At 44.5% G+C, this 21,040-nt stretch overlaps 4 protein-coding genes across 7 annotated transcripts; 1 reads left to right on the top strand and 3 right to left on the bottom strand.

Moving 5' to 3' along the window:
- Positions 1-379: 379 nt before the first annotated feature.
- Positions 380-7,384, bottom strand: LOC125508671 (cysteine protease XCP1). The gene is made up of 3 exons (XM_048673435.2): positions 7,166-7,384; positions 1,004-2,097; positions 380-779 (listed from the first exon to the last, which is right to left on the bottom strand). The coding sequence occupies exons 2-3, from the start codon at positions 1,913-1,915 to the stop codon at positions 558-560; spliced, it is 1,134 nt and encodes a 377-aa protein (XP_048529392.1). The 5' UTR covers positions 1,916-2,097; positions 7,166-7,384; the 3' UTR covers positions 380-557.
- On the bottom strand, positions 3,440-7,297 carry LOC125508669 (putative receptor protein kinase ZmPK1). Its single transcript, XM_048673433.2, has 2 exons — positions 7,166-7,297; positions 3,440-6,188 (listed from the first exon to the last, which is right to left on the bottom strand). Exon 2 carries the CDS (start codon positions 6,109-6,111, stop codon positions 3,667-3,669), a length of 2,445 nt encoding a protein of 814 aa, XP_048529390.1. The 5' UTR covers positions 6,112-6,188; positions 7,166-7,297; the 3' UTR covers positions 3,440-3,666.
- Positions 7,385-7,611: 227 nt separating the features above from the next.
- Positions 7,612-12,237, top strand: LOC125508670 (Transducin/WD40 repeat-like superfamily protein). Its single transcript, XM_087525940.1, has 14 exons — positions 7,612-7,831; positions 7,939-7,994; positions 8,110-8,271; positions 9,065-9,179; positions 9,332-9,431; positions 9,543-9,728; positions 9,994-10,049; positions 10,137-10,224; positions 10,301-10,376; positions 10,949-11,048; positions 11,140-11,191; positions 11,506-11,643; positions 11,751-11,838; positions 11,922-12,237. Exons 1-14 carry the CDS (start codon positions 7,774-7,776, stop codon positions 11,973-11,975), a joined length of 1,329 nt encoding a protein of 442 aa, XP_087382066.1. The 5' UTR covers positions 7,612-7,773; the 3' UTR covers positions 11,976-12,237.
- Positions 12,238-14,129: 1,892 nt separating this feature from the next.
- On the bottom strand, positions 14,130-20,587 carry LOC125508668 (alpha-L-arabinofuranosidase 1). 4 transcript variants are annotated; one of them, XM_048673431.2, is made up of 18 exons: positions 20,305-20,587; positions 19,622-19,832; positions 19,417-19,471; positions 18,847-19,043; positions 18,488-18,609; positions 18,054-18,201; positions 17,790-17,859; positions 17,537-17,682; positions 17,411-17,456; positions 17,278-17,330; positions 16,731-16,875; positions 16,055-16,173; positions 15,862-15,933; positions 15,397-15,500; positions 15,148-15,204; positions 14,856-15,048; positions 14,630-14,773; positions 14,130-14,445 (listed from the first exon to the last, which is right to left on the bottom strand). In XM_048673431.2, the coding sequence occupies exons 2-18, from the start codon at positions 19,802-19,804 to the stop codon at positions 14,323-14,325; spliced, it is 1,977 nt and encodes a 658-aa protein (XP_048529388.1). In that variant the 5' UTR covers positions 19,805-19,832; positions 20,305-20,587; the 3' UTR covers positions 14,130-14,322. The 4 variants fall into 4 exon arrangements, with proteins under 4 accessions (XP_048529388.1, XP_087382064.1, XP_048529389.1 ...); XM_087525938.1 differs by lacking the exon at positions 15,862-15,933; XM_048673432.2 differs by lacking the exon at positions 20,305-20,587 and having other exon boundaries at positions 19,417-19,505; positions 19,622-19,759.
- Positions 20,588-21,040: the final 453 nt, after the last annotated feature.

The raw sequence follows: 21,040 nt of genomic DNA, 5'->3' as shown, positions 1-21,040 counted from the left end.
TATGCTGGACCACACAACGATATATGCAAGCCACAGTGCATGAATGTACGTAGCAGGAGGAAATAGTATCGTTGAACAATGACTTGGGGTTTCAGTTCAGTGCGCAGCCGGAGACCAAAATTTATGCTTAATTTAACTGTGAGTGCAGATAGAACAGTACGGTAGGTTTGGGCCGACATGCTCTTGTTGCAATATTCCAACCGAAGTTTCTAGACCTCCTTATTAATTTTCCAGAACATTGGACAATTGGTCCCGGTGTCCTTCCAAAACATGCTAAAAAATGACTTGGGTTTCAGTTAAGTGCTCACACTCACACTTTCCTCTGAAGTTTCAGACATGTTCAGCATAAGTTGACAAGACCAGCTGAGCAATCTCAATAGAAACTTGGAAATAAATTTTATTATTTCAGTCCATGTTCGTCGCATTAACCGAAAGGAACCATTGAGAAAAGGAAAAACGTGAAAGAAAAAGCAGGGAAATGCAAAGATCGGGAACAAGGACTCTCAAGGATGGTTCAAATCTTCAATCCTCTGGATGCAGGATTTGAGGCTGGAACATCACTTGTCCTTGGTTGGGTAGGAGGCCATCTTGTTGATGCCGCAGAGGCCCTCGCCGTTGCTGGTGCCCCTCTTCATCCTGATGTAACCCTTCTCGCCCCAGTCCGCACCCCACGAGTTCCTCACGATGATGTAGTCGTGGCCCTTCCCCTTGTCCGACCCGTACCCGACCGCCGCCACGCCGTGATCTAGCTGCGCGCCGCAAGGACCGTCGAAAACTCCCTGCAACAACCAAGAAAGGAAATGGTTTCATATCCCAACTTCTTTTCAAAGATTGAAATCCAACGTGAGGCAACGACATGTGGTGTGGGGCCACATGGCAGTGACACGTTGGATGGTGTTTCCGTTGCTAGAAAGAGTGACACGTTGGATGGCTGTGTGCATAGTCTGATGCAGAGGCCAGGGTACTCCCATTTTCGAAAGAAAAAGAAAGATGATATGCTTACCCCGCTGTAGAACTGGAAGTGCCTGCCGGAGGCCTCGATGGCGACGGAGACGGGCTGGTGGGCGAGAGCCTTGATCAGCGCCTGCTCGTCATTGGCCGGCACGTCCTCGAAGCCGCTGATCGTCACCGCCTTGGACTCGGCCTTCTTACCGTCGCCGCAGCTGCCTTCCTCCATGAGGTAGGGGTACGCCTCCTCGGTGTGTAGCCCGCCACTGGACGCGATGTAGGAGAAGGCGTAGTCCATCAAGCCGCCATTGCAGCCACTGTTGCCATCGACGCTGCAGTCGATGAGCTCCTGCTCCGACAGCGCAGTCAGGTTGCCTGTCACGATGGCGTTGATCCCTTCCACTGCCGCCACCGTCGAGAAGGCCCAGCAGCTGCCGCACTGCCCCTGGTTCTTCACCTCTGTCACCGCGCCCTTCTTCCTCCAGTCCACAGACTTGGGCAGGTCGCTGGCACTCACGTCCTCGTACCTGAAGCTTCGGCTGCTGCCCCGACGAGCCGGAGCAGCATTGAGGCCGAGGTAGGCGGCCTTGAACTCGACGTTGGTGAGGTCGGCAAACTCGTTGAGGCCGAGCCAGTAGCTGGTCACTTCCCGGTTGATCTTGTCGATGTGCTTCAGGTTGTCCTTGAACACCTCGAACTTGTGCAGCTTCTCCTCGAAGCTCGCGTACGCCTTCTGGTGCTTGGCCAGCCACTTCTCAAACAGCTCGACGAGTCTGTCGTTGGACGACAGGTCCTCCTCCGAGTAGCCGACAATGGAGAAGTCACTGTTGCGAGCCACACACACGCCAACACAGAGGAGGAGAAGAGCAGCCGAAAGCTTCATCAGATGCCGAGGAGAAGCCATGGTTGATGCCTGGAATGGAAGTGTTGGCGGTTGGTTTGTTGCAGGATGGAGGATAGGATGCATGTATTTGTAGTCTCAATTTGGGCACGCCATTGAATTGCTTCAAAGCAAAGTCAAATGGAGAAAAGATAAGATGCACCATTGAGTGTTTTTCTGGATCATGCCAAGCCTTTAAGCTTTGATCTCTGACGGCGAGACTTTGCTTCCAAGCATGTATGCTGGGTTCAGAGTTCTGTTTGTGGTACCTGCAAAAAGTTCAGAGGAAATCTTAGTGCTTCTGGACCTCACTGAAAGCAAAATCTTAGTGCATATACCTAAAGAAGAAGAATGTACATGCAACCTGATGGGTGAACTATCAGTGTCAAGAGGTTTTTTCCATGGAAATGTTTCTTGTCTCAGCAAGCTGAAAATAGTAACGTACAATGTTTTCTACCATGTGTTCACCAGATTGCTTCAGAAAAGTAGTCATGTGCCTTTCCTTAAAAAATATGTACCTTCTGAAAGAAAGTAAGGAAATGTTATCTCCTCGTGACTACACTTGCTACTTGGAGTAAAAGAGGGGCATCTGTTCATCATACTGTGTCATGTGCATACAGTGACATCATTTTGGTGACATACTCATTTCTCTTTTTAGACCACAAAAAAGCCAAAGCAAGCTAATGCATGCAAGGTAAATTTTTTGTTGGTTGCTTTTTAGCTTTGCAGGAACATATTTCTTTGATGCACAATGTTGTATAAACATTCAGGAAAAGGCATAAACTGATCTGCTGGTATTAGTTTGCTGTCAAGCAATTCAACATTTGTATATCTATACCCTTGGTTATCTATCACGCCATCTATACTATGAGTAACTTCTCTTGTGGATCCGCTGATGATACTCTTGGGTGCCGGATCTTTATGAATTGGTGGAGTGATTGTATGAATATGAATTTCAATATGGATTTGTAGTGTCACTACGTTCTTGTTACTTATGTGTGATCATGCTGCAACTTTATCTGTATGTTATGTCATTGCTTCAGCCAGATTACGTTTCCTTTGAGATTGCCTGATGAACCCTTACGTAAAGTATTAATTTTGATTGTGATGAAGTGTAACTTAAACTTCAAACTATATTTGAATTTTGGTGTGCAAAAATCTTAAGGTGAGCAAACAACCTATGATCTTGAAGGACCAGAAATCTGAACCGCGGTGCACTTAGGAATTTCTTACTTTTTGCCCGTAGCAACACACGGGTATTTTGCTAGTGTGTGGTAAGAGTATATGTGGCAAACTTCAGCCATCATTCTGGGATGCTGATCGATATCATTATTCTTCGCACACTATATTCCTTTGACAACCTTCAGCATCTTGTACCTCAATGACTTCTAGGAGTTCATGTAAAAGAGGAATTCTCTAGGACTGAAAGTAAATATGTGGATACATGGGGGTCGCCAAAACTAATGAAAAGTTATACGGTATTCCTCAACAACAAAACACAATTTGGTGGTTCACATTAAACTATAATGAAAATCAGGCATCACCAGGAAAGATGGGAGCAGAGTAAACATAAAGAAGCATAAACATCACAAGTATCTTTTAGCAAGGACATTGTTCCAAAACTATGTCAAACTTTTGTATTAACATGATATCTGCAAACTCAAAATTAGCATGAAAAACATGGAAATTTCACCACTGTGACCTAGACGGCTGGATCCCACCTATCCAATGTTAAAATGCATCACAGTGGCACCTGGCAACTATTATACATCCTTGACAATGCAGTCAAGTACCCTTCACCTTATTCGTACACTTCACAAACAATGGTAGTCCAAGCACTAACTACTAGCTTCGTCAAACGGCAGGAGAGTCTGAACTACAGATTCCATGGTTGGCCTCTTGTTTCTATCTTCCTGCAAGCAGGAAACAGCCAACTTGATCATTGTTCTTGCTTGGACATAGCTGAATCGTCCACCCAATTCAGGGTCAACAAATTCATTAATCGATGATTCTTCATGTCCTCCCAGTTTATCAGCAAGCACCCTGACAAGCTTCTGCAGCATGCCATGCACCTCTGCACCTGAACCTACAGCCAGCTCTGAAACTCTTGTCCCAGATAAAAGCTCAAGCAAAACAACTCCGTAACTATAAACATCGACTTTCGCCGTGATTGGGAGGCTTGAAACCCACTCAGGAGCTATGTAACCTATTGTTCCTCGTACCTGCGACATGTTCTGTGTGGCTCCGCCTCTGTTTAGCAACTTTGCCAACCCAAAGTCAGTGATCTTAGGCTCAAAGTTTGTGTCCAACAATATATTCTCAGGTTTCACATCACAATGGATGACCCATTCTAAGCACTCATGGTGAAGATAGGCCAATCCTTTCGCGACACCCAATGCGATATTAAACCTTTGCTTCCAGTCCAGCACGACAGTCTTTTGGTCATTGAACAAAATGTTTGCCAGGGATCCGTTCTCCACGTACTCACAAACCAACAGCCTGTGTGACCCTTCTGAGCAAAACCCCCATATTCTGGCCAAATTCATGTGGTAGATCCTCCCAATTACGCTCAGCTCAGCTTGAAACTCTTCCTTGCCTCGACTTACATTTTCCAGCTTCTTCACAGCCACTGGCCTTTCATCTTCTAGGACACCTTTATACACAGTGCCTGAGCTTCCCCTTCCTAGCTCAACTCTGAACTTTCTTGTTGCCTCAACAAGCTCTCTGTAACTGTATCTTCGAAAATGGCTAGTCATCACCCTGTAACCTTCCTCAGCAGCCCACATTTCTGATGGCCTCATCTCTCTTCTCAAGACAAAGAACCATGCGAATGTCATGAAAGAAACTTCAAAAACAAAAATTGCAACTATGAAACTGTAAAGGTAGATCCAATTTAATTCTTCATCCCCAGTTTTGCGCAAATCTGGAAATGGATGTCTGATTCCTTTGCTCATCTGATTGCAGTCGAGACGAGGAGGCGCGGGATCCAATACATTGGACTGAGGAATAGGTGTACCTGAAACACTCAACCTGGCAGGAAGTTTGAGATATATTGTTCGCACGCTGGGTGTCGCGCAGCTCTTTCCATTGAAAAGAAGAGCTTTCGGGTAGCATGACCCTGCACCTTGCTGGTATTGAAAGCCTTTGCAGGTGCAGTCATTGATGCAACTGTTCCTACAAGCCTCAAAGGAAACTCCCAGAAGGCGCTTCTGATCAGATCCCCAGAAATCCGTGTGCGGGAGTTTCACAAACTTCATAGGTTCCTGATCATGACATGGTATGTTGAAACTAGCCGTGCAGCCTTGGGTCCAGTTACCCGGGTTGGTCATCACATAACCCGGTGGGCATGAACACGTTGGTTCAGGCGAGTAATGACAGATTCCATTCTGACCGCATATACCATGGATAGTACAAGGTTGGGAGATTGCTACCATTGAAACTGACCACACCCCATCTGAGTCGTTCAGGCTGTACAGCCGGAGATTACCATCAGGGTCAAGAGTTAGCCTTCTCCTAATCCCTGGCGCTGCATCAGAGGCCTTAAGTAGCACTCCATCAGCAAAATCACTAGATGCAAGGATCCCATTATTGTCTAGAATTGCCAATCTAGTACTGTTATACCGGCTTCTGTTATTTTCGTACACACTGTTATCAGGGTTTGGCCAGTATATATCCGAAACCTCAGGAACATCATATATAAGTGATAGCACTGATATATCATTGAAACGGAAGATGTAGTTACCAGGAGCACGTGACTGGGTTGTTGGGACCAACTTTGTCGCAGCCGTGATGCGCTGGGCTGGTAGGAGCGTGTCTGTCGGTGAATCAAAACTTTGCCATATTATCGTGCCGCTGGTGTTCTTCATTACGAGATTCCCAGTGTCCAGCAGCTGAACATGCTGAACATTTCTGCGGGAGTTGCCATCATCATCAGCTTGCCACACAACCGCGTCATCGTAATCTGTGAGGACCATGTTGCCATCCTTGTGCAAGGTCAGGGCTGACCTCCTGGAGTGGACGGGCCGGTCGCGGTTCGCACTCCAGACGACGGTCTTGTTGGCTGCCTTGGAGTACCATATTGAGAAGGTGAAGGCGTTGTCATAGACGCCATAGAAGCCACAGGAGAAGGTGCCATCCGGTGATTGCAGGATCTCACTTTGGTAGGCTTCGATGGCGAGAGAGGTTCCTGGCCGCAGGATGTCTCGATTTGCAGCGCTCGAGACTAGTGCGACAAAGGAGAGAAGGGAGACAGTGGCAAGGTGTGTTGGAAGAACAGGAACCATGGTTGCCGAGATGGCAGCGCCAGATGATGGCTGAACAAGTACCACTTGTCTACTTATGCTATCTTTCTGTCTCAATCCTGAAAGGAAAATATCAATCCAAAGTCAAAATGAGGATGCTATGGGGTTTCAACTCCTTAAACATCTAAAAACGTCAGGGCTGTACATGCCAATGCCTTTGCCTCACAGCCTCACAGGCAGTCCAAGTCAGACTTGCACCCACCGGAGCTAGTCCTGGTAGAGAGTGACACATTTGACCAGATAATCAAAACACTATGCCAGCGTCAAAATCACCAATAAAGGCGGGTTCCCTCGCATCCATTACAGCTGGCTCATTGATGCTTCGATGGTGACTTTGACTTATCTGCATTTGAACATTCAAAGGAATTGACCATGCATCAGGCCTGGATGGTCACTTTCAGGGAACTGATGCTGACGCTCTAGCCCACATAATAGAATCTGCAGCTTCCAGGAATGGAGGCAGTTGACCAATACCACGTCGGGGGTCCAATATGCCCAATAGAGGGCTCAATTTGGTTTATCAATATTCGGTAAATACTAAAGCGAGTTTCTGAATAAGCACCTAACAAGCTAGCGAGGGTTCAATTAAGTTTGTCATGCAAACGATACCCAACGCACACAATATAGAGAGTACGATAAATTAGTTAGAGGCATACGGTGGCATACAATTCGACTGCCCGCACAAGAATAAGAATGTTGATCATGTTAGTTTATGTCATGCTTATAAGACCGGAGGAGAATAAAAGCAAATCATCAGCTATGAAATTGAATGTCCAGATCCTCCATTTGGCTGATGAAGCTAGTAGTACAATGAAGCAACGCTCTCGTAATAAAGTTCATGTCTGATCTGTAGACACTTATATTTGGCTATTTTATATACTGCAACACAAAGCAAGAAGTTGGTTCTTCTTTCCCAATGATAATCTTCTGTGATGTTTTGTGGCACGTGATCATATGGTGCCCATTAGTCTAATTGATGACATAATTCATGACGAGAGACGTTGCAAGAAAAACGAGAGAAAGAAAAGAGAGGGACCTTAACCCTCGTAGTCAATTCATCGAGCAGGACGCGTGCAGGATGGCCGAAACGAGCTCCAGCCACCCCTGTCCCCTGTACCGCGCTCTTGTGTGAGAGGGACGGAAGAAGAGAGCGGCCATGACTCGGTCGTTGGGGGAATCCTTGTATCTAGTAAGGGCGAGAGCGACGCGCCGCCGCAGGCGCACGGCGACGGTGGTCGGTCAAGCCGGACGGCGGGAGAAAGGGTCTGTGAAGAAGCAAAGGGGTCACGTTTCTTTCTCGAACTCTAAACGCAGGAGGAGGCGCGCGCGAGGCCTCTCAGCCGTTGGATGGAGGTGGAAGCCGTATCCGCACCGTCCGTCCTTCTTACGCGATGGCCCAAGGGTTTATCAATTCTCAGTCTCCAGCGGCTCTGCTCCTCCCCTCCCCGCCAGTCTCGACAGTCACCGCCGGCCGCCTCGCTCTCAGCTACTCGCCGCCGCCGCCCCCCCACCCCCCACCCCTGCGTCCTCCTGTTGTCTGCTTATCAATTGAATTTCGGACCCCATTTCGGATTGGGAAGCCGAGCGCCCCCAGGGCCCCAACCCTAGGCAAGGTAACCCGCCGCCCTCTCGCCGGCCGCGACGATGCCGAGCTTCCCTCCGCCGGGCGGCGTCACCGTCTGCGAGATCAACCGCGACCTCGGTACGTACCCCCACAACCAGCTTCCGCTTGCTCCTGCAGCTTGCTTGCAACCCCTCCTCCCCCCAACAACCACACGCACCACTAATCGATTGCGCATTGGGTCGCAGTTGTGGCGGACTCCCTGTCGGAGGATCGCGCCAAGGAGGCCTACGGGGATGTCCTCGTCAGTTCATCTTCACCTCGACTATCAGCTTTCATCTCTCTGCGGAGGATTTAGAGTTTTAGCACTCCAATTTACTCCAAATTGTATTCATATGCCCACAATGTGGATATTTCAGGGGATGGTGTTCAGCCCAATTCCTTTCCAGCCGGATGATCTCCTAGCCAAGCACGAGGCTCCTGCTCCAGACGAAGCTGAGCTCCCTGAGAGTGTCCCCAGAACAAGTTTGGTGTCCACCATAGCCGAGTCCTTCAAGCAAATGCTCTTCCCTTCTTGCAATGTGAGTTTTCTGAATTCTTGCATTCAGTTGTGTTTTATTACCGTTTCTCCGGAATGTGTCTTGTCCAAAGAAAAAACCTCATGTTCAAAAAGAAAACCCTGCATTTCTTTGTCTGGCTGTGATTGATATGGTCAAAAGATTCTGCCAGTATACCATATCGTCATAGTATGTTATCTCGAGAAGTAACCATGTGTCTGTATGAGAAGACAGGGTTGTGTGGGATTTTATACTCATCAACTGCCAATGTGTATAGCTACTAAAAAATACGTCGGTATCTATGTAACTCGGTTGCATGCGAGCTGCTCCCTCGCCTGTGTCTCACTACTGAGCTTGCATAATTTGTTCTACAAGTTCCAAAAGCTACCGTCTGGTATTGAGGTGGATTAAGATAATTCCGTTTGCCCAACAGTTTTTCCTTATTTTAGTGGCTAATTTTCCTCAACTGATCACAAAATAATGACAGCACAGTTCAACACCAGCACACTTATCCTTAGTAAGAGTGTTGAGTTCATCAAGCGATGTTTACATTACAACTGCACGCTCAATACAGCTTGGAAAACTTACCATGTTATTTCATGACATTCTTTTATGCTTATTTGACAATTGTCTCTCTCTGTGCATGATTTTCCCACTTTTCTAACATACTTGCTCCATTTTTTGGCTTTAGTCTGTTCTCTCAAAATTAAATCCTGAAGCTGCTCTTTTAGAATATTCTCGAGTTTCTGTATAGTTTCTCATTATGGTTGTTTAAATTCATGACAATCATACTGACAAAGGACATTTCGTTTACCAGCCAAAACTGCTAGAAGAATTTGATACCCAGAAAGTAAGCTGGAATCCACACAAACACTGTTTAGCATTTGTATCTGGGAAGGACCAGGTTACGGTCCATGACTTTGAGGATTCAGGTGAGATTTGCCTACTTTCTTGTATCAATAAATGGATATCATTCCTGGTTTTTGAGGTGCATAACTTTGTGAGTGCCTGTTTCAGTTTTTAATGAACTAATATGTTTACTCACTTAGTTAAAGTCCATAATAACTGCTGATTTTCTAAACAGATGGTAAAGAATCGTGCATTCTAACAAGTGAACATCAAAAGGAAGTTAAAGCTATTGAATGGAGGCCAAATAGCGGGAAGATGATTGCAGTTGGCTGCAAGTACGTAGTAGTTAGTATCACCTAATAATGGAACAGTATTAAAATGCCACCACATTCTTGGTCATTTCATAATAATATACTTTTTGACTGAGTTGGCAATTTTCTTTTCAGCGGAGGTATATGCCTCTGGTCAGCATCATATCCTGGCAATGTTGCATCCATGAAATCTGGTGTCACCTCTTCTTCCTTTGGTGCCTTCCCTAGAGGTTCTAGTGGTCAGTGGATTCTGGTGGATGTTCTTCGTGGTTCTTCTCCTGAGCTAGTCAGTGCACTTTGCTGGAAACCTGATGGAAGATATCCTTTATTAGTTTTTTAGAATGGCATCTATTGGAGGTTACCATTGATTTTATCTCTCTTATTTGAAAACTAAGAAAACATCAAAAGAACTGCAGGCAACATGTGATAACTCCATTTTTTCAGATTGGGCAGCAAAGAACAATATGTAAATTCTAGATTAATATTTACGATGCACCCTGCAAACAGAAAGATTTACACTACGTGTTACTTGAATTTACAAACTGTTGATGGTTTTAGATAATTTCCCTTGACATATCTCCACATACTTGGCCTCGGCCTCTTGTAATGGCCAGTCATTCACAATTTGGGATGTTTCTCAAGGTATATCCATTTCTTCTAAATTCAGACATCCAATCCTATCTTTTACAGATCTATATATTAATGTATATACATATTTGTTTGTTGCAGGATTGGGAACTCCTATACGACGCGGATTGAGTAGCATATCATTGGTGCGGTGGTCACCTAGTGGAGATTACTTTTTGACTGCTAAATTGTATGACTATATATTTTGTTCCTATCTTTCATGACTGTTTTTTTTATGAATGATATAATTCAATTTTTTTTGTTAGCGATGGAACTTTTCACTTATGGGAAACCAACACATGGACGTCAGAACCCTGGTCTTCATCCAATGGATATGTAACTGTAAGTGATATATACATTCCTATAAATAACTAAAGTTTGAAGACTGGACAGTCAAATTCCTAAGTATAATGCTATTGTAGTATTTTAAATCTAAGCATAATTCCTAAGTTGTGAAATCGACGAGCAATGATATGCATAATTCCTAAGTTGTAGTATTCCATGAAATCTAGCGTGCTTATCATGCTTGTGAAAAAATTAACCTATTCTTGACTTCATAAGGGTGTATATGAAGTTATTTTGAATGCTAATATGTTTAGCATGATTGTATGACAACTTTGCACCATTTGTTTCTTGGGATTTGTTACATTTTGTTATTAATGTGTTTTAGGTCATTGAAAGTAATTTGAACTTTTTTAGGTAACATAATAGTTATTTTTCTTCAGCAATTAGTGTTGCCTCTGTTTGTTCAGTTTGAACATTGTTAGTATTGGCTTTGCATAACGCTTAATTTGACTTACAGCCATATATCTGGTGTCGCTTACAGACCTTTAAAACAGTATAGTGGATTGATTGTGGTGCTACTGTTTTTTTGGAGGCATGATGTTTATTGACTCTTGTTTGCTTAATGTCAGGGAGCAAACTGGGACCCAGAAGGTCGTGTTGCATTGTTATCCTTTTCTAACTCAACCACACTAGGTTCAGTTCACTTCTCATCAAAGCCACCATCTTTAGGTATAGGCATTACTGCATTCTTTCAGTTCAAGGTATGCTATTGTGTACATTCCTGAATCCTGATCAGTTATGATGTGTTCCTTAACTTCAGATGCTCATCTCCTACCAGTGGAGCTTCCAGAAATTTCCTCTCTGATTGTTAGGTAACAAAAGCGGCACTGCCATTCTACTCTTGACTTCATGTGGACCTCATGCAACATATTTTACTGTTGTCTTGAAATGCTAATTTTAGCCGGTGATATTGCAAAGTAACCACATTGTGGTTGTGTTGTTGATTTTATTTCTGAAGTAACATGTTTTGTGAATTCAAATTGCTTTCATCTTATCTAGCTTGGAGGTCATTCATATACATATACGCTTTATATATTTGTAAGGTTGAACCGTAGCAACCCAGAAATACAACCTGGTTGTTGCTGGCTTCCATGCACTAACTTATGCTTTTAACTGCTTCATCCAGTCGAGGCATAGAGAAATTAGCATGGGATGCTGCAGGAGAGCGTCTGGCAGTGTCATTCAAAGATGGTAATGAAACATATCAGGGACTTGTTGCTGTCTATGATGTGAGAAGATCTCCACTTGTTTCAGTTTCGCTGGTGTAAGTTCGCAATCTTCCTGTTTATGCCCATTATCTCGATTATGATGATTGTGTCATGAATCCTGATGACACACATGGTCTGATGAAATTCCTGTGCACGCGTCTAGTGGATTCATCAGAGGACCTGGAGAGGGCGTGAAGGCGCTCGCGTTCGCCTTCCACAACAAATTCAAGCAAGGACCGCTGCTTTCTGTGGTAAGATGGAGGTCCCTGAAGGTTTTCAAGTATATGATAAAAAACAGTTTTGCTCACAAATCGTTTCCAATTTGACAATGCAGTGCTGGAGCAGCGGCTGGTGTTGCACATACCCACTGATACTCCGCTCCCATTAACTATCTGCTGGACACTTGTGGCGTTTTGCTCCCCGAGACCTATTTCTGATTTCGGCAATATATGTGTACTCTTTAGAGATGACGGGCTTCTGATACCTCCCTACTACATAGCACTTTCTTGGTTTGTTTGTGCTCCTTTTTCTTTTTGCATTGGGAGTGTCTTGTATATCGGCTGTCTTTATTACTAGTATTGGTAGTGACGGTGGCGGTGCTTAGAGCATCTACAACCGAATCCCTTAAACCCTCTCCAAACTTTCACTCACTGCCTGGTCATAAAATTGCCACCCTGACGGATCCTCCAAAGCCAGCCCAAACATTTGGGCTGTATGGCACCCATTAAACCCAACCAATATGTGGAGCGGATTTGGGATGTCTGGATGTGCCCGGGTGTGTTCACCACGTTGGATCCGCCAGATTGGACCGATTACCTTCATTAGGGTTTACTAGTCCCCGTATTTTGGGTCATATTTTGACCATGGCTTTTTAATTAATAAATGTATGTTTAATAAAATGTAGGTTATACGTAGTAAAAACAATATCATTAAAAACTACATTTATAAATATGAATTCAACAATATATTTAACACATTGGAGAGGTGGTGACGCTGGCTCTTGCTTCATGCGGTAGTGAGGGTGGCTCGCCCATGTGTGCTTGTGGTGGGGCCGGTGGTGGCGCTGGACCATGTTCCTAGAGCGATCGCTTCGTCAGAAGCTCTATCTGCCGCAAGAACTCTTCTCCTTGTCTGTGGTTGCGGCCTTCAAGAGGAGGCGCGACTGCTGCAATGACGCTTGGTTCTCATCATTGGAGGAGGAGACGATGATCCCTTGGTCGGAGAAGAGCTCAAGGGCCTTGGAGAACAACGGTAGCGGTGCCAAGATCTGAACGATGGTGCGGACCTGGAACCGACTGCCCGCCACCAAGATTTGGACGGTGGTGCGGAGCTGGAGCCACCTGCCCGCGCAAAGAACCATGACTTGGGCATGGTGGGTGGGGAAAAGGAGGAGTTTGGAGATGACGAGAGGCTAAGCGCGGAGAGGGTTTGAAGAGATGCAATGTGGACGATGCCGGAACACGACTAAAAATAGGCACGGTGGCCCGGTGAAGGGGTTGGAAGCCAGCTTCAATGCGGCGCAACAGTCGAAGTGGGCTTCTCGGCCGCGCGTGTCTGCATTGAAGCGACGCCTCCCACTCGTTCGATGCGTCGCTTCGACCGATATCAATGCTGCAGAGTCACGTCCGTTGTGGAGCGGCGCTGACTGGCATGAGTGTGCGGTAATCGCTTTGCGCGGGAGGATTTTCAGGAAAGAGGGTTTTCTGGTGGGACCAAGTTGTAGGACACATGTGTGGCGATGGTCCAAATACCCGCAAAACCCCCTTGTTTGCCTTCAATTTGCGTGAAAACGAACGTCTGAACCGGTTCATGGACCGATAGGGTACCTAATGCGTACCACGGGCAGTTTATGAGTCCATGTTGAAGATAAGACAAAGGTCAATAAAAGTTGTGCCATTCTGCCAACTTTCGTGCAATGAGAGGATTTTGACAAAATGACGCACCAATGGATACCGATCCAAATCCTGCAATATATGAGTCATTGCGGTGGAAAAAACATAACAAGGGCTCAGTTACAAAATCATAAAAGATAATGCTAGATGAGCCCGCAGGACACGCGCCACACGAATGAGGCGGCGGACGCCCACGTGCGATCTGCCGGCTGAAGCCATCTACGCGTCCCCCAGTGGATAATCTGAAAAGATCCACCTCAACAGCCGTTAGATCTAGTCCAACCAACAGTCTAAACCCGTCCTTATTATTGCAACAAAATCAGTGTTGTAGAACCCTCCTTGCAAGAGAGTTCATGTCGCAAAAACATTCAAGTGCTGCAGTTCTTTTTCTGTTTTCACCTTTTTCAACGAAGGATCTAGATCCTGTTCCTGCAACATACAAGTTGTTGTGGTGAAAAAATCACTACAAGGGCTCAGTTGCAAAACCGTAAAAGATAATGCTAGGTGAGCCCCAAGGACACACGTCACACGGACGAGGCGGCGGACGCCCGCGTACGATCCGCCGGCTCAAGCCAAGCTTTTCCCAAAAGACAAACCTTTCCTTTTGCCTTCGCCGAGAAAAACTGAAAATGCACTTTCAGAATAGAAAATAAAAGAAAATAAGCCTGACCCCTGACGTGATTTTTATTTACTCCAGTATTTCCTTCATGCCACACCACCGTACACACATGATACAGTGCTTTATCAGGACACAAGCGCGCGCACTGACCCCTCTCCGCTTGCTGTTGCCGGTGCTTTGCCCTGCCCATCGTTCTCTTATTCACCAACGCCGTGTCATTCGCTTCACATCTCCGCTACAAGCCTGGACTGCGCCAGCGCCAGGTCGAATGCACTGAGAGAGTGGGGAGGCAGCGTGACCTCCATCTCCTCCGCGGCGTTACGCAACTCGATCATCACCGGCACAACCTGCATCATTCATCATAGTCAGACGCAAAGCGCATTGGCTGCTTCAGATGAGCTGACCAGAACAAACGAACAACAGCGCTCGCAACTGCCATGCCTTCAATCATATCATATCATAACCGAGGGCAACGGGCTCTACACTTTGCGACGCATTTGATCTGAATGCGAGCAGAGATCGGTGTGATACCTTGTTTGGGTTAGCGAAAGAGTTCTCGTCCATTACACTGCCGGATGTGAGAACGGTCGCGGTGGATCCGAGCGCATTGATGCTGCCCTGGAGCCCAGTTGCCGAGAATGTAAGGCTCACGGCATCTGGCCCAAAGTTCACAATCTGCAAATGCATGAGCTTCCGAGATCAGTACAACTCCGTCCAGATACCGGCTATGTCTAGGATGCCAAAAGATTTTACTTGCCTTAACTCTCAGGATGCTGTTCTCGTCATCATGCCACGTGATCGCGGATGCTGCCAGCGAATCAGAGTAGCTTGAACTGATTGTGATGGGATGGATCGTAGCGCCGCTTGATTCACGGAAAAACTTCTGCATCCAGTAACTGGGAGTCCCATATTGCTGCCAGGAGTTGAAGACGATAGCGTCTGGGTTCCACCTGATTGTCACGTTCGAATGTAATTATTGCAGTGCTAAAATAATCAACATGAACAGGTGAAATGTTGAAGAAAGAGCAAGCCACTGATTGATAACTAACGTGCGGTCGTTATCATTTATGAAGAGCGGTGCATAGCTTGCCATATGAACAACATCACTGTAAAATAAGAAGTGAATGGTCAGGTAACTCGAAAGTAAACACCACTTCGTTGTTTCTAGTAGAATGCAATAAATCTCCATTAGGTAGACTCGATGAGGAAACATAGTGTCAAACTTTTATCCAAGAAACTCAGGTGCAAATCACCCAACAACAAAGTGCCAAATAAAAAATATTTTGAAGGAGAATTACCTATTCTTCTCCAGCCCAGTAAGGAAAGCGGCCTCTGCCAATGAAGCAAGAAGACTTCCTCTGCCGGCATCGTTTCCTGTAACAGCATACTCGCTAACAAAAGCCTGCACCCAAAATTAGATTCACAACGATGCTTAGTGTGGCTAGCCAGGATGAGGCGATGCCAAGATTTCTCCACAACATATAAAAACATCACGTGGTCGATATCCTTCTTACTCATCCTCACGATATTCATCAATGACTTTACATTGGCAAATTGCATAACATATTTAGGTGTAGCCGGCAGAACTGTAAGCGTACGTCAACAAGCTAGGCTATCCTAGGAACACCCCTTGAAAAATATGAGCAAGTTGTGAATTCACATGAAAGGTAGTACCATGAAAACAAGAGCCTTTGCAAGGCTGTTTCACAGGCATCTTTCTGCAACATAAAAGGGTCCGCAAAGCAATGACAACTAAGGCATACCTTGGGCCCACTACGAGAGGTATTGTCAAATGTATTCTTCATGGAAAATAGTGCCCTGGAACCGGTATAGACCTAAAAAGAAGAAGCATCCTCAAGATCTCAGGAAAAAACTTGAGTGCTCGACCTTGGTGAGATAGAATTATAGTATCTATGCAACAAGAAAGGCAAACAGATCTGGTAGCAAGTAGCGTACATGGAAATCATATAGATCAGCAGGATGGTCAAGTGGTCCAGATGAACCATCACAATTTGAAATCATCTGAATGTCTGGATAGGCCTCTCTTATAGCATTGTAGAACTTAAGGTAGTTACCTGTTCAATAGAATTAGAGCATGTCATGTATCTAAAGACATCATATCAGTAGTAAATAGTTGTAACCGGTGGTTCTCTATAGTTCAAGTAAAATTTATACACTACAACAGGGAGTTATGGTAAGATAGAAACACTTTACATGCAAAATCAACCAAAATAATTAAGGGGCAGATAACTACTTTCATGTTTTCTCAGCTGTTGGGGCATATCGGTTCATCTCGGGTACGGAATGCTCTTAAAATACGAGAACATTAATCCACAATATCAGTGTCTGGTCAGCGTTGGAATGAATCACCTTCACTGAATCTAAACCTTGGGACCTTGGAAACGTGATCATTGCTATCTACCATAATACACTGGATAGTAGTCTCCCCATTATCAGATGGATGCAAATTCTTCTTCCCGCAATCAGACCACTCAGATGACGAGTACATATTCTCTTAAGTTTAAGGGATTTCTATTTGATTGTACATCTTAATATTGTGCACATGGCATTAAGTGTGCAGATTACCACAAAAAATACTTCGACTGTGGAATGAATGCAGTTGAAATTTTACCACGGTAATTTTCTTTCCCACAATCTTCATTTCCGATTGCAACGTATTTGACTGGGAATGGTTCAGGATGCCCCATTGCAGCTCTAACAGAACCCCATGTTGATTCTGCACTCCCCCTTGCAAATTCTAGACTGTCCAGTATATCCTGTAGAGCAGATGATAACAACAGTTCCATAATAATAAACCTAAATGGTGAGTTACGACAGCTACCTAAGCCTGCAAACGAAATTGGAATCTCTTGATGAGTGTGATCCTATTCACTATTCAGAGAAACGTACAATTAACTTTGTGTTCAATATCATCTCTATTTCTGAGCTATGTTAATAAGAAACTAAAGAAATAAGACCAACACCATCTCTGTTCCAATATTGATCAGCGAGAAAAAAGAATTTTACTATTTTAGGCCACTCGAGCAGACTCATCATACATATTTCTCCTGTTAGGTTCAGAGTAATAAGGTTTCTAATCTTCAGATATGCCCAGAAAAGAAAATGTATTGGTCCGCTCTGCTAGAAAATTAGTTAGGAGTTCAAACTTCAGGACATACCTTTACGAAAGGAGCAATAGCAGTAGTATCAACTTCATCATGGTGGCTGATTCCTGATAATTAAGGGAGAACTTTCGTAAGTAAGGAGGGAAACAGTAGTGATCAAAGATATAGGATATCTAGTAATAATTACCATTGTTGAATACCCAGACTGGGGCAGCACCGAGGTCTTCAGAAAGCTTTTATATAGGTTTCAAAAGTTATATATAATTAAAGGTAATAACATAAAAGGAAAGGGTGAAACGTTGTAAACAAGCACCTGAAGAAACTCATAATATCCGAGGCCATCATCCGTCCAGTAATTCCAGACATCCCCATAGTGTCCAGGCCTCTCTTCCCATGGACCTATAGAATCCCTCCACCTGAATGCGTTTCTTAACCAACTGCCTTCAACAAAGCAACCTCCTAAAATAGTTGCATGTGATCTAGTCAATAATCCCAGATATGTCTGAATAATATATGTGCAAACATCACGAATTCGATTTTTTCAATCAGAAACAGTTTCAACAAACCAGGGAATCTCAAGAACCGGGGTTTTAAATCCAAAAGCATGGATATGAGTTCTGTGCGGAAACCGTGCCCCTGAGAGTACAGAGAAATTTGGTATGTCAAACTCTCATATAAACGTATGCACCACTGGTATATTCATATACTACAATGATTAAAAAAATTAACTTGAAGTTTCTAAGTTTTAACAAGATTAAATTCCAGTATAGTTTTACTTGAGATGTACTAATATTCTGAGTATCAATATTGACAACAAAAGTATGATTTACCTTGTACGTATCCGAAGGCATGAGTGATACTTGATCAAGCCATACAACTCCCTTTGTCTTAGCTGTTATTTGAAGTCTTGAGGTTCTGTTTGTTCCTTGAGCAACCAACTTCTGGTCCAATTTTATCCAATTCGATCCGCCGGGTACTCTGCAGAAGTGCAAACCTTTCCTTACTATTAATCAGTGGCGGAGCTAGAAAAGTACTTCGGGGGGTGGGTGGGGGGTAAAAGGCAAATCTGAAGATTGGAGGGGGCAAAACACTATTACTTTTTTCCATCTAAGCCCTCCAAATATATTTTTTTCCTTCACAATTATTTCTCTTTCAAAGGCTGGGGGTACAGTGGCCCTCTCTGGCGTACACATACCTCCGCTAGTGTTGCTAATAGTCAAATTTACTCGTCATGACGTCCAAATTTGAGAGAGAAGATGCTAACCGTATGGCAGCTGAAGCCAGAACTTGTAATCCGTCAGAGCTTGTTAGTGAAACTGTCATTTCTATCGTTTCTGGTGACTTGGCATGCATAACTAGATTGTAGGTCTTCCCATCCTCTATGTTCTGGAGATTGGAATGATAATTATGATGGCATTATTGGAAAGCAAACAAATGAAAATGCAGTATATATTACATAATGTGCACAAAATTTTGACAAACACGACAGCATGAAAGCTAACATTACCTGAAAGCTACACACAACATGCATGGTGCTAGTTACTTCTGGTTTCATGAGGAAAAAACACGAAGTAACAGCAGTATGCTATGATTAATCAACCTATGATCAACGTAAACTCATACCATGCCCCAGAACCCAGGGTTGTAAATGCCAACACCGCCAACTGGGCAGTTATCACAGAGAACCTCCATTCTTAGAGCAACCTTGTTTCGCCTGAAACATGACGTACGGTCTGTTCCCACAAATACGGAAGAGTCATCTCCAATGATGGACCATGGCTCAATATTTGATGGAGTATGGGGGCCTCCAGCTTCAAAACCTGGATCATAGGAAAACCAAGTTATTCTAGACCTTGAAAATCAACAGCAACTAAAGTGAATGCCTATTGGTTTATTCAGGATGTGTAAGATGGAATTTCCGTAATTGGACAATAGTCATGACTGACTTGAAGATGTTGTGGTAAAGTAGAGTTGAATTCATCATGAAGAATAGGTCAATAGGGAATTGTAACCTTCAGGCAATAATATTTAAGGGTACCTCTTCTAGATTTATTCTATATGCTTTTCTTTGTCAACAGATATAGTTCCATGTTTAAGTTCAGATGTTCAAATGGACTTGATTGGATAGGAATGTTGCCACATGTCAGTTTTACTTCAAGTGTTGTGTATTAGAATTGAGAAGTATTTAAGTACCTCTATTACTAACAAGTTCTGCCCATATTCCACCAGCTCCTGCATGGTTGATCTCCTACATTATTAGTCAATCCAGTTGAAGTGAGAACCTGACGGAACATAATTGGTATAGATGGATTATTCTGTGAATGCAGTGAACCTATAGATGCCTGCAAAGTGCCACGAGAAGAAGATGAACCAACAAGATCTGAATCTCTTTTCTCACCTCAAAAAATATTCCAAACAACGTATCAGGGATCTTTCGAGAAAGGCGCGGTGAGGCATCAACACCAAGGCTTGCCACTTGGGTGATCTCAAATTCTGATGCTGAACATTTGCAGCTCACGCAGAAGAGAAGCAAGAAGCAGAGAGTAGTACGAGCACGACATGGCGTTTCTTTGGAACCCATACGCTCCAAGTTCTAACGACTAACCAATCTGTCAGTTTGAACAGATAACAAATCAGGATACATTATGCAATGCCAATCACGTCTTTTGATGAAAATTATAAGTACAAACTACTCAAACATGTCACCGTCAAATTATAAAACCACAATAAGGCCGACCCTGGCCATGGAGTCCTGCCAGGGTCAGTTGGCATGTCCAAAACAACACATATCTACAACTAAACCAAATAACTTGCCACTCTATACTATTTGTACAGCATGAAGTTTAAGACTTAAAAGGCATTTAATTAAAGATTATACAACTAAACACTTGTTTTTAGACAGGAAATGGGAGCTGAATTCAAATGGTCCTATCACTGGTCGAACGAACGCACAGACATGGAGCAATTCTCTTGTATTGGCCATTTTATCGAACAACTCATCTACGAAACCGAGAACCGAAGGAGTAAACGAGCAGGGCCAGAAGCAAAGAAAAAGATTCGCAGTTCGAGGGGAGTCCTCACCAGGCAGCGCAGGTCGAGGAGTGAGTGCGAGGTGCAGGGAGACCCGGAGGCTGCGGCCTTAAGTAGGCGAGGCCGGAGGCGACGCGGCGGTGGCTTCGAGGTGAAGCGCCGCGAGGTGCACAACGGCCTCCGCCGTGGGATGACGGAGGCTGGCGGCGCCACGGCTGGTTGCTTGCCGGGGTGTGCTTCGGCGGCGGCGTCAGACCACTGACACGCGTGGGCCCCGGAGCGAGCGGTGGTGCCTATCCGCATCTCTGGCCTTTTAAGTCGTGCGCGGCGCATTCGTCGTGGCAACGATCCGTGCAACGGCTTTGGAGGCTGAGTTTGTCTGTGGCCATATCTCTGTGTCCACAAGGATGCTCAAATTGCGAAATCACTACGGGTTTATTTTTCTATGAAAACACTACATTTGGTTACCTGTATCAATTTTTTATAACCCTCCCTATTTTTAAAGAGTCCATAATCAATTGAGGTCATCAATTAAATTGGGTCGCCCAATTTTGACCTGATCACAATTTCTGAAAAACTCTCTTCAATTCTTTTACACTATACATTATATTTATCAATTTTCAATGCCTCATAATTAATTAAGATCTTCAATTTAGAATGGCGCCTGCTAGGCGTCATCCGGTTGATAACTTGCAGTTATAAGCCGCCTTATCTACCGTCTGATATGATTAATCAAGGCCATCAGTTTGTATCCCCGCATCACAGCACGCCCACAGCCCCACGACAT

This window comes from Triticum urartu, chromosome 5A (genome assembly GCF_056163025.1).
Source record: "Triticum urartu cultivar PI428250 chromosome 5A, HENAU_Tu73, whole genome shotgun sequence".
Classification (NCBI taxonomy): Eukaryota; Viridiplantae; Streptophyta; class Magnoliopsida; order Poales; family Poaceae; genus Triticum; species Triticum urartu.
Note: the sequence above shows the minus strand (reverse complement) of the source record. Positions and strands in the feature narration are given on the sequence as shown.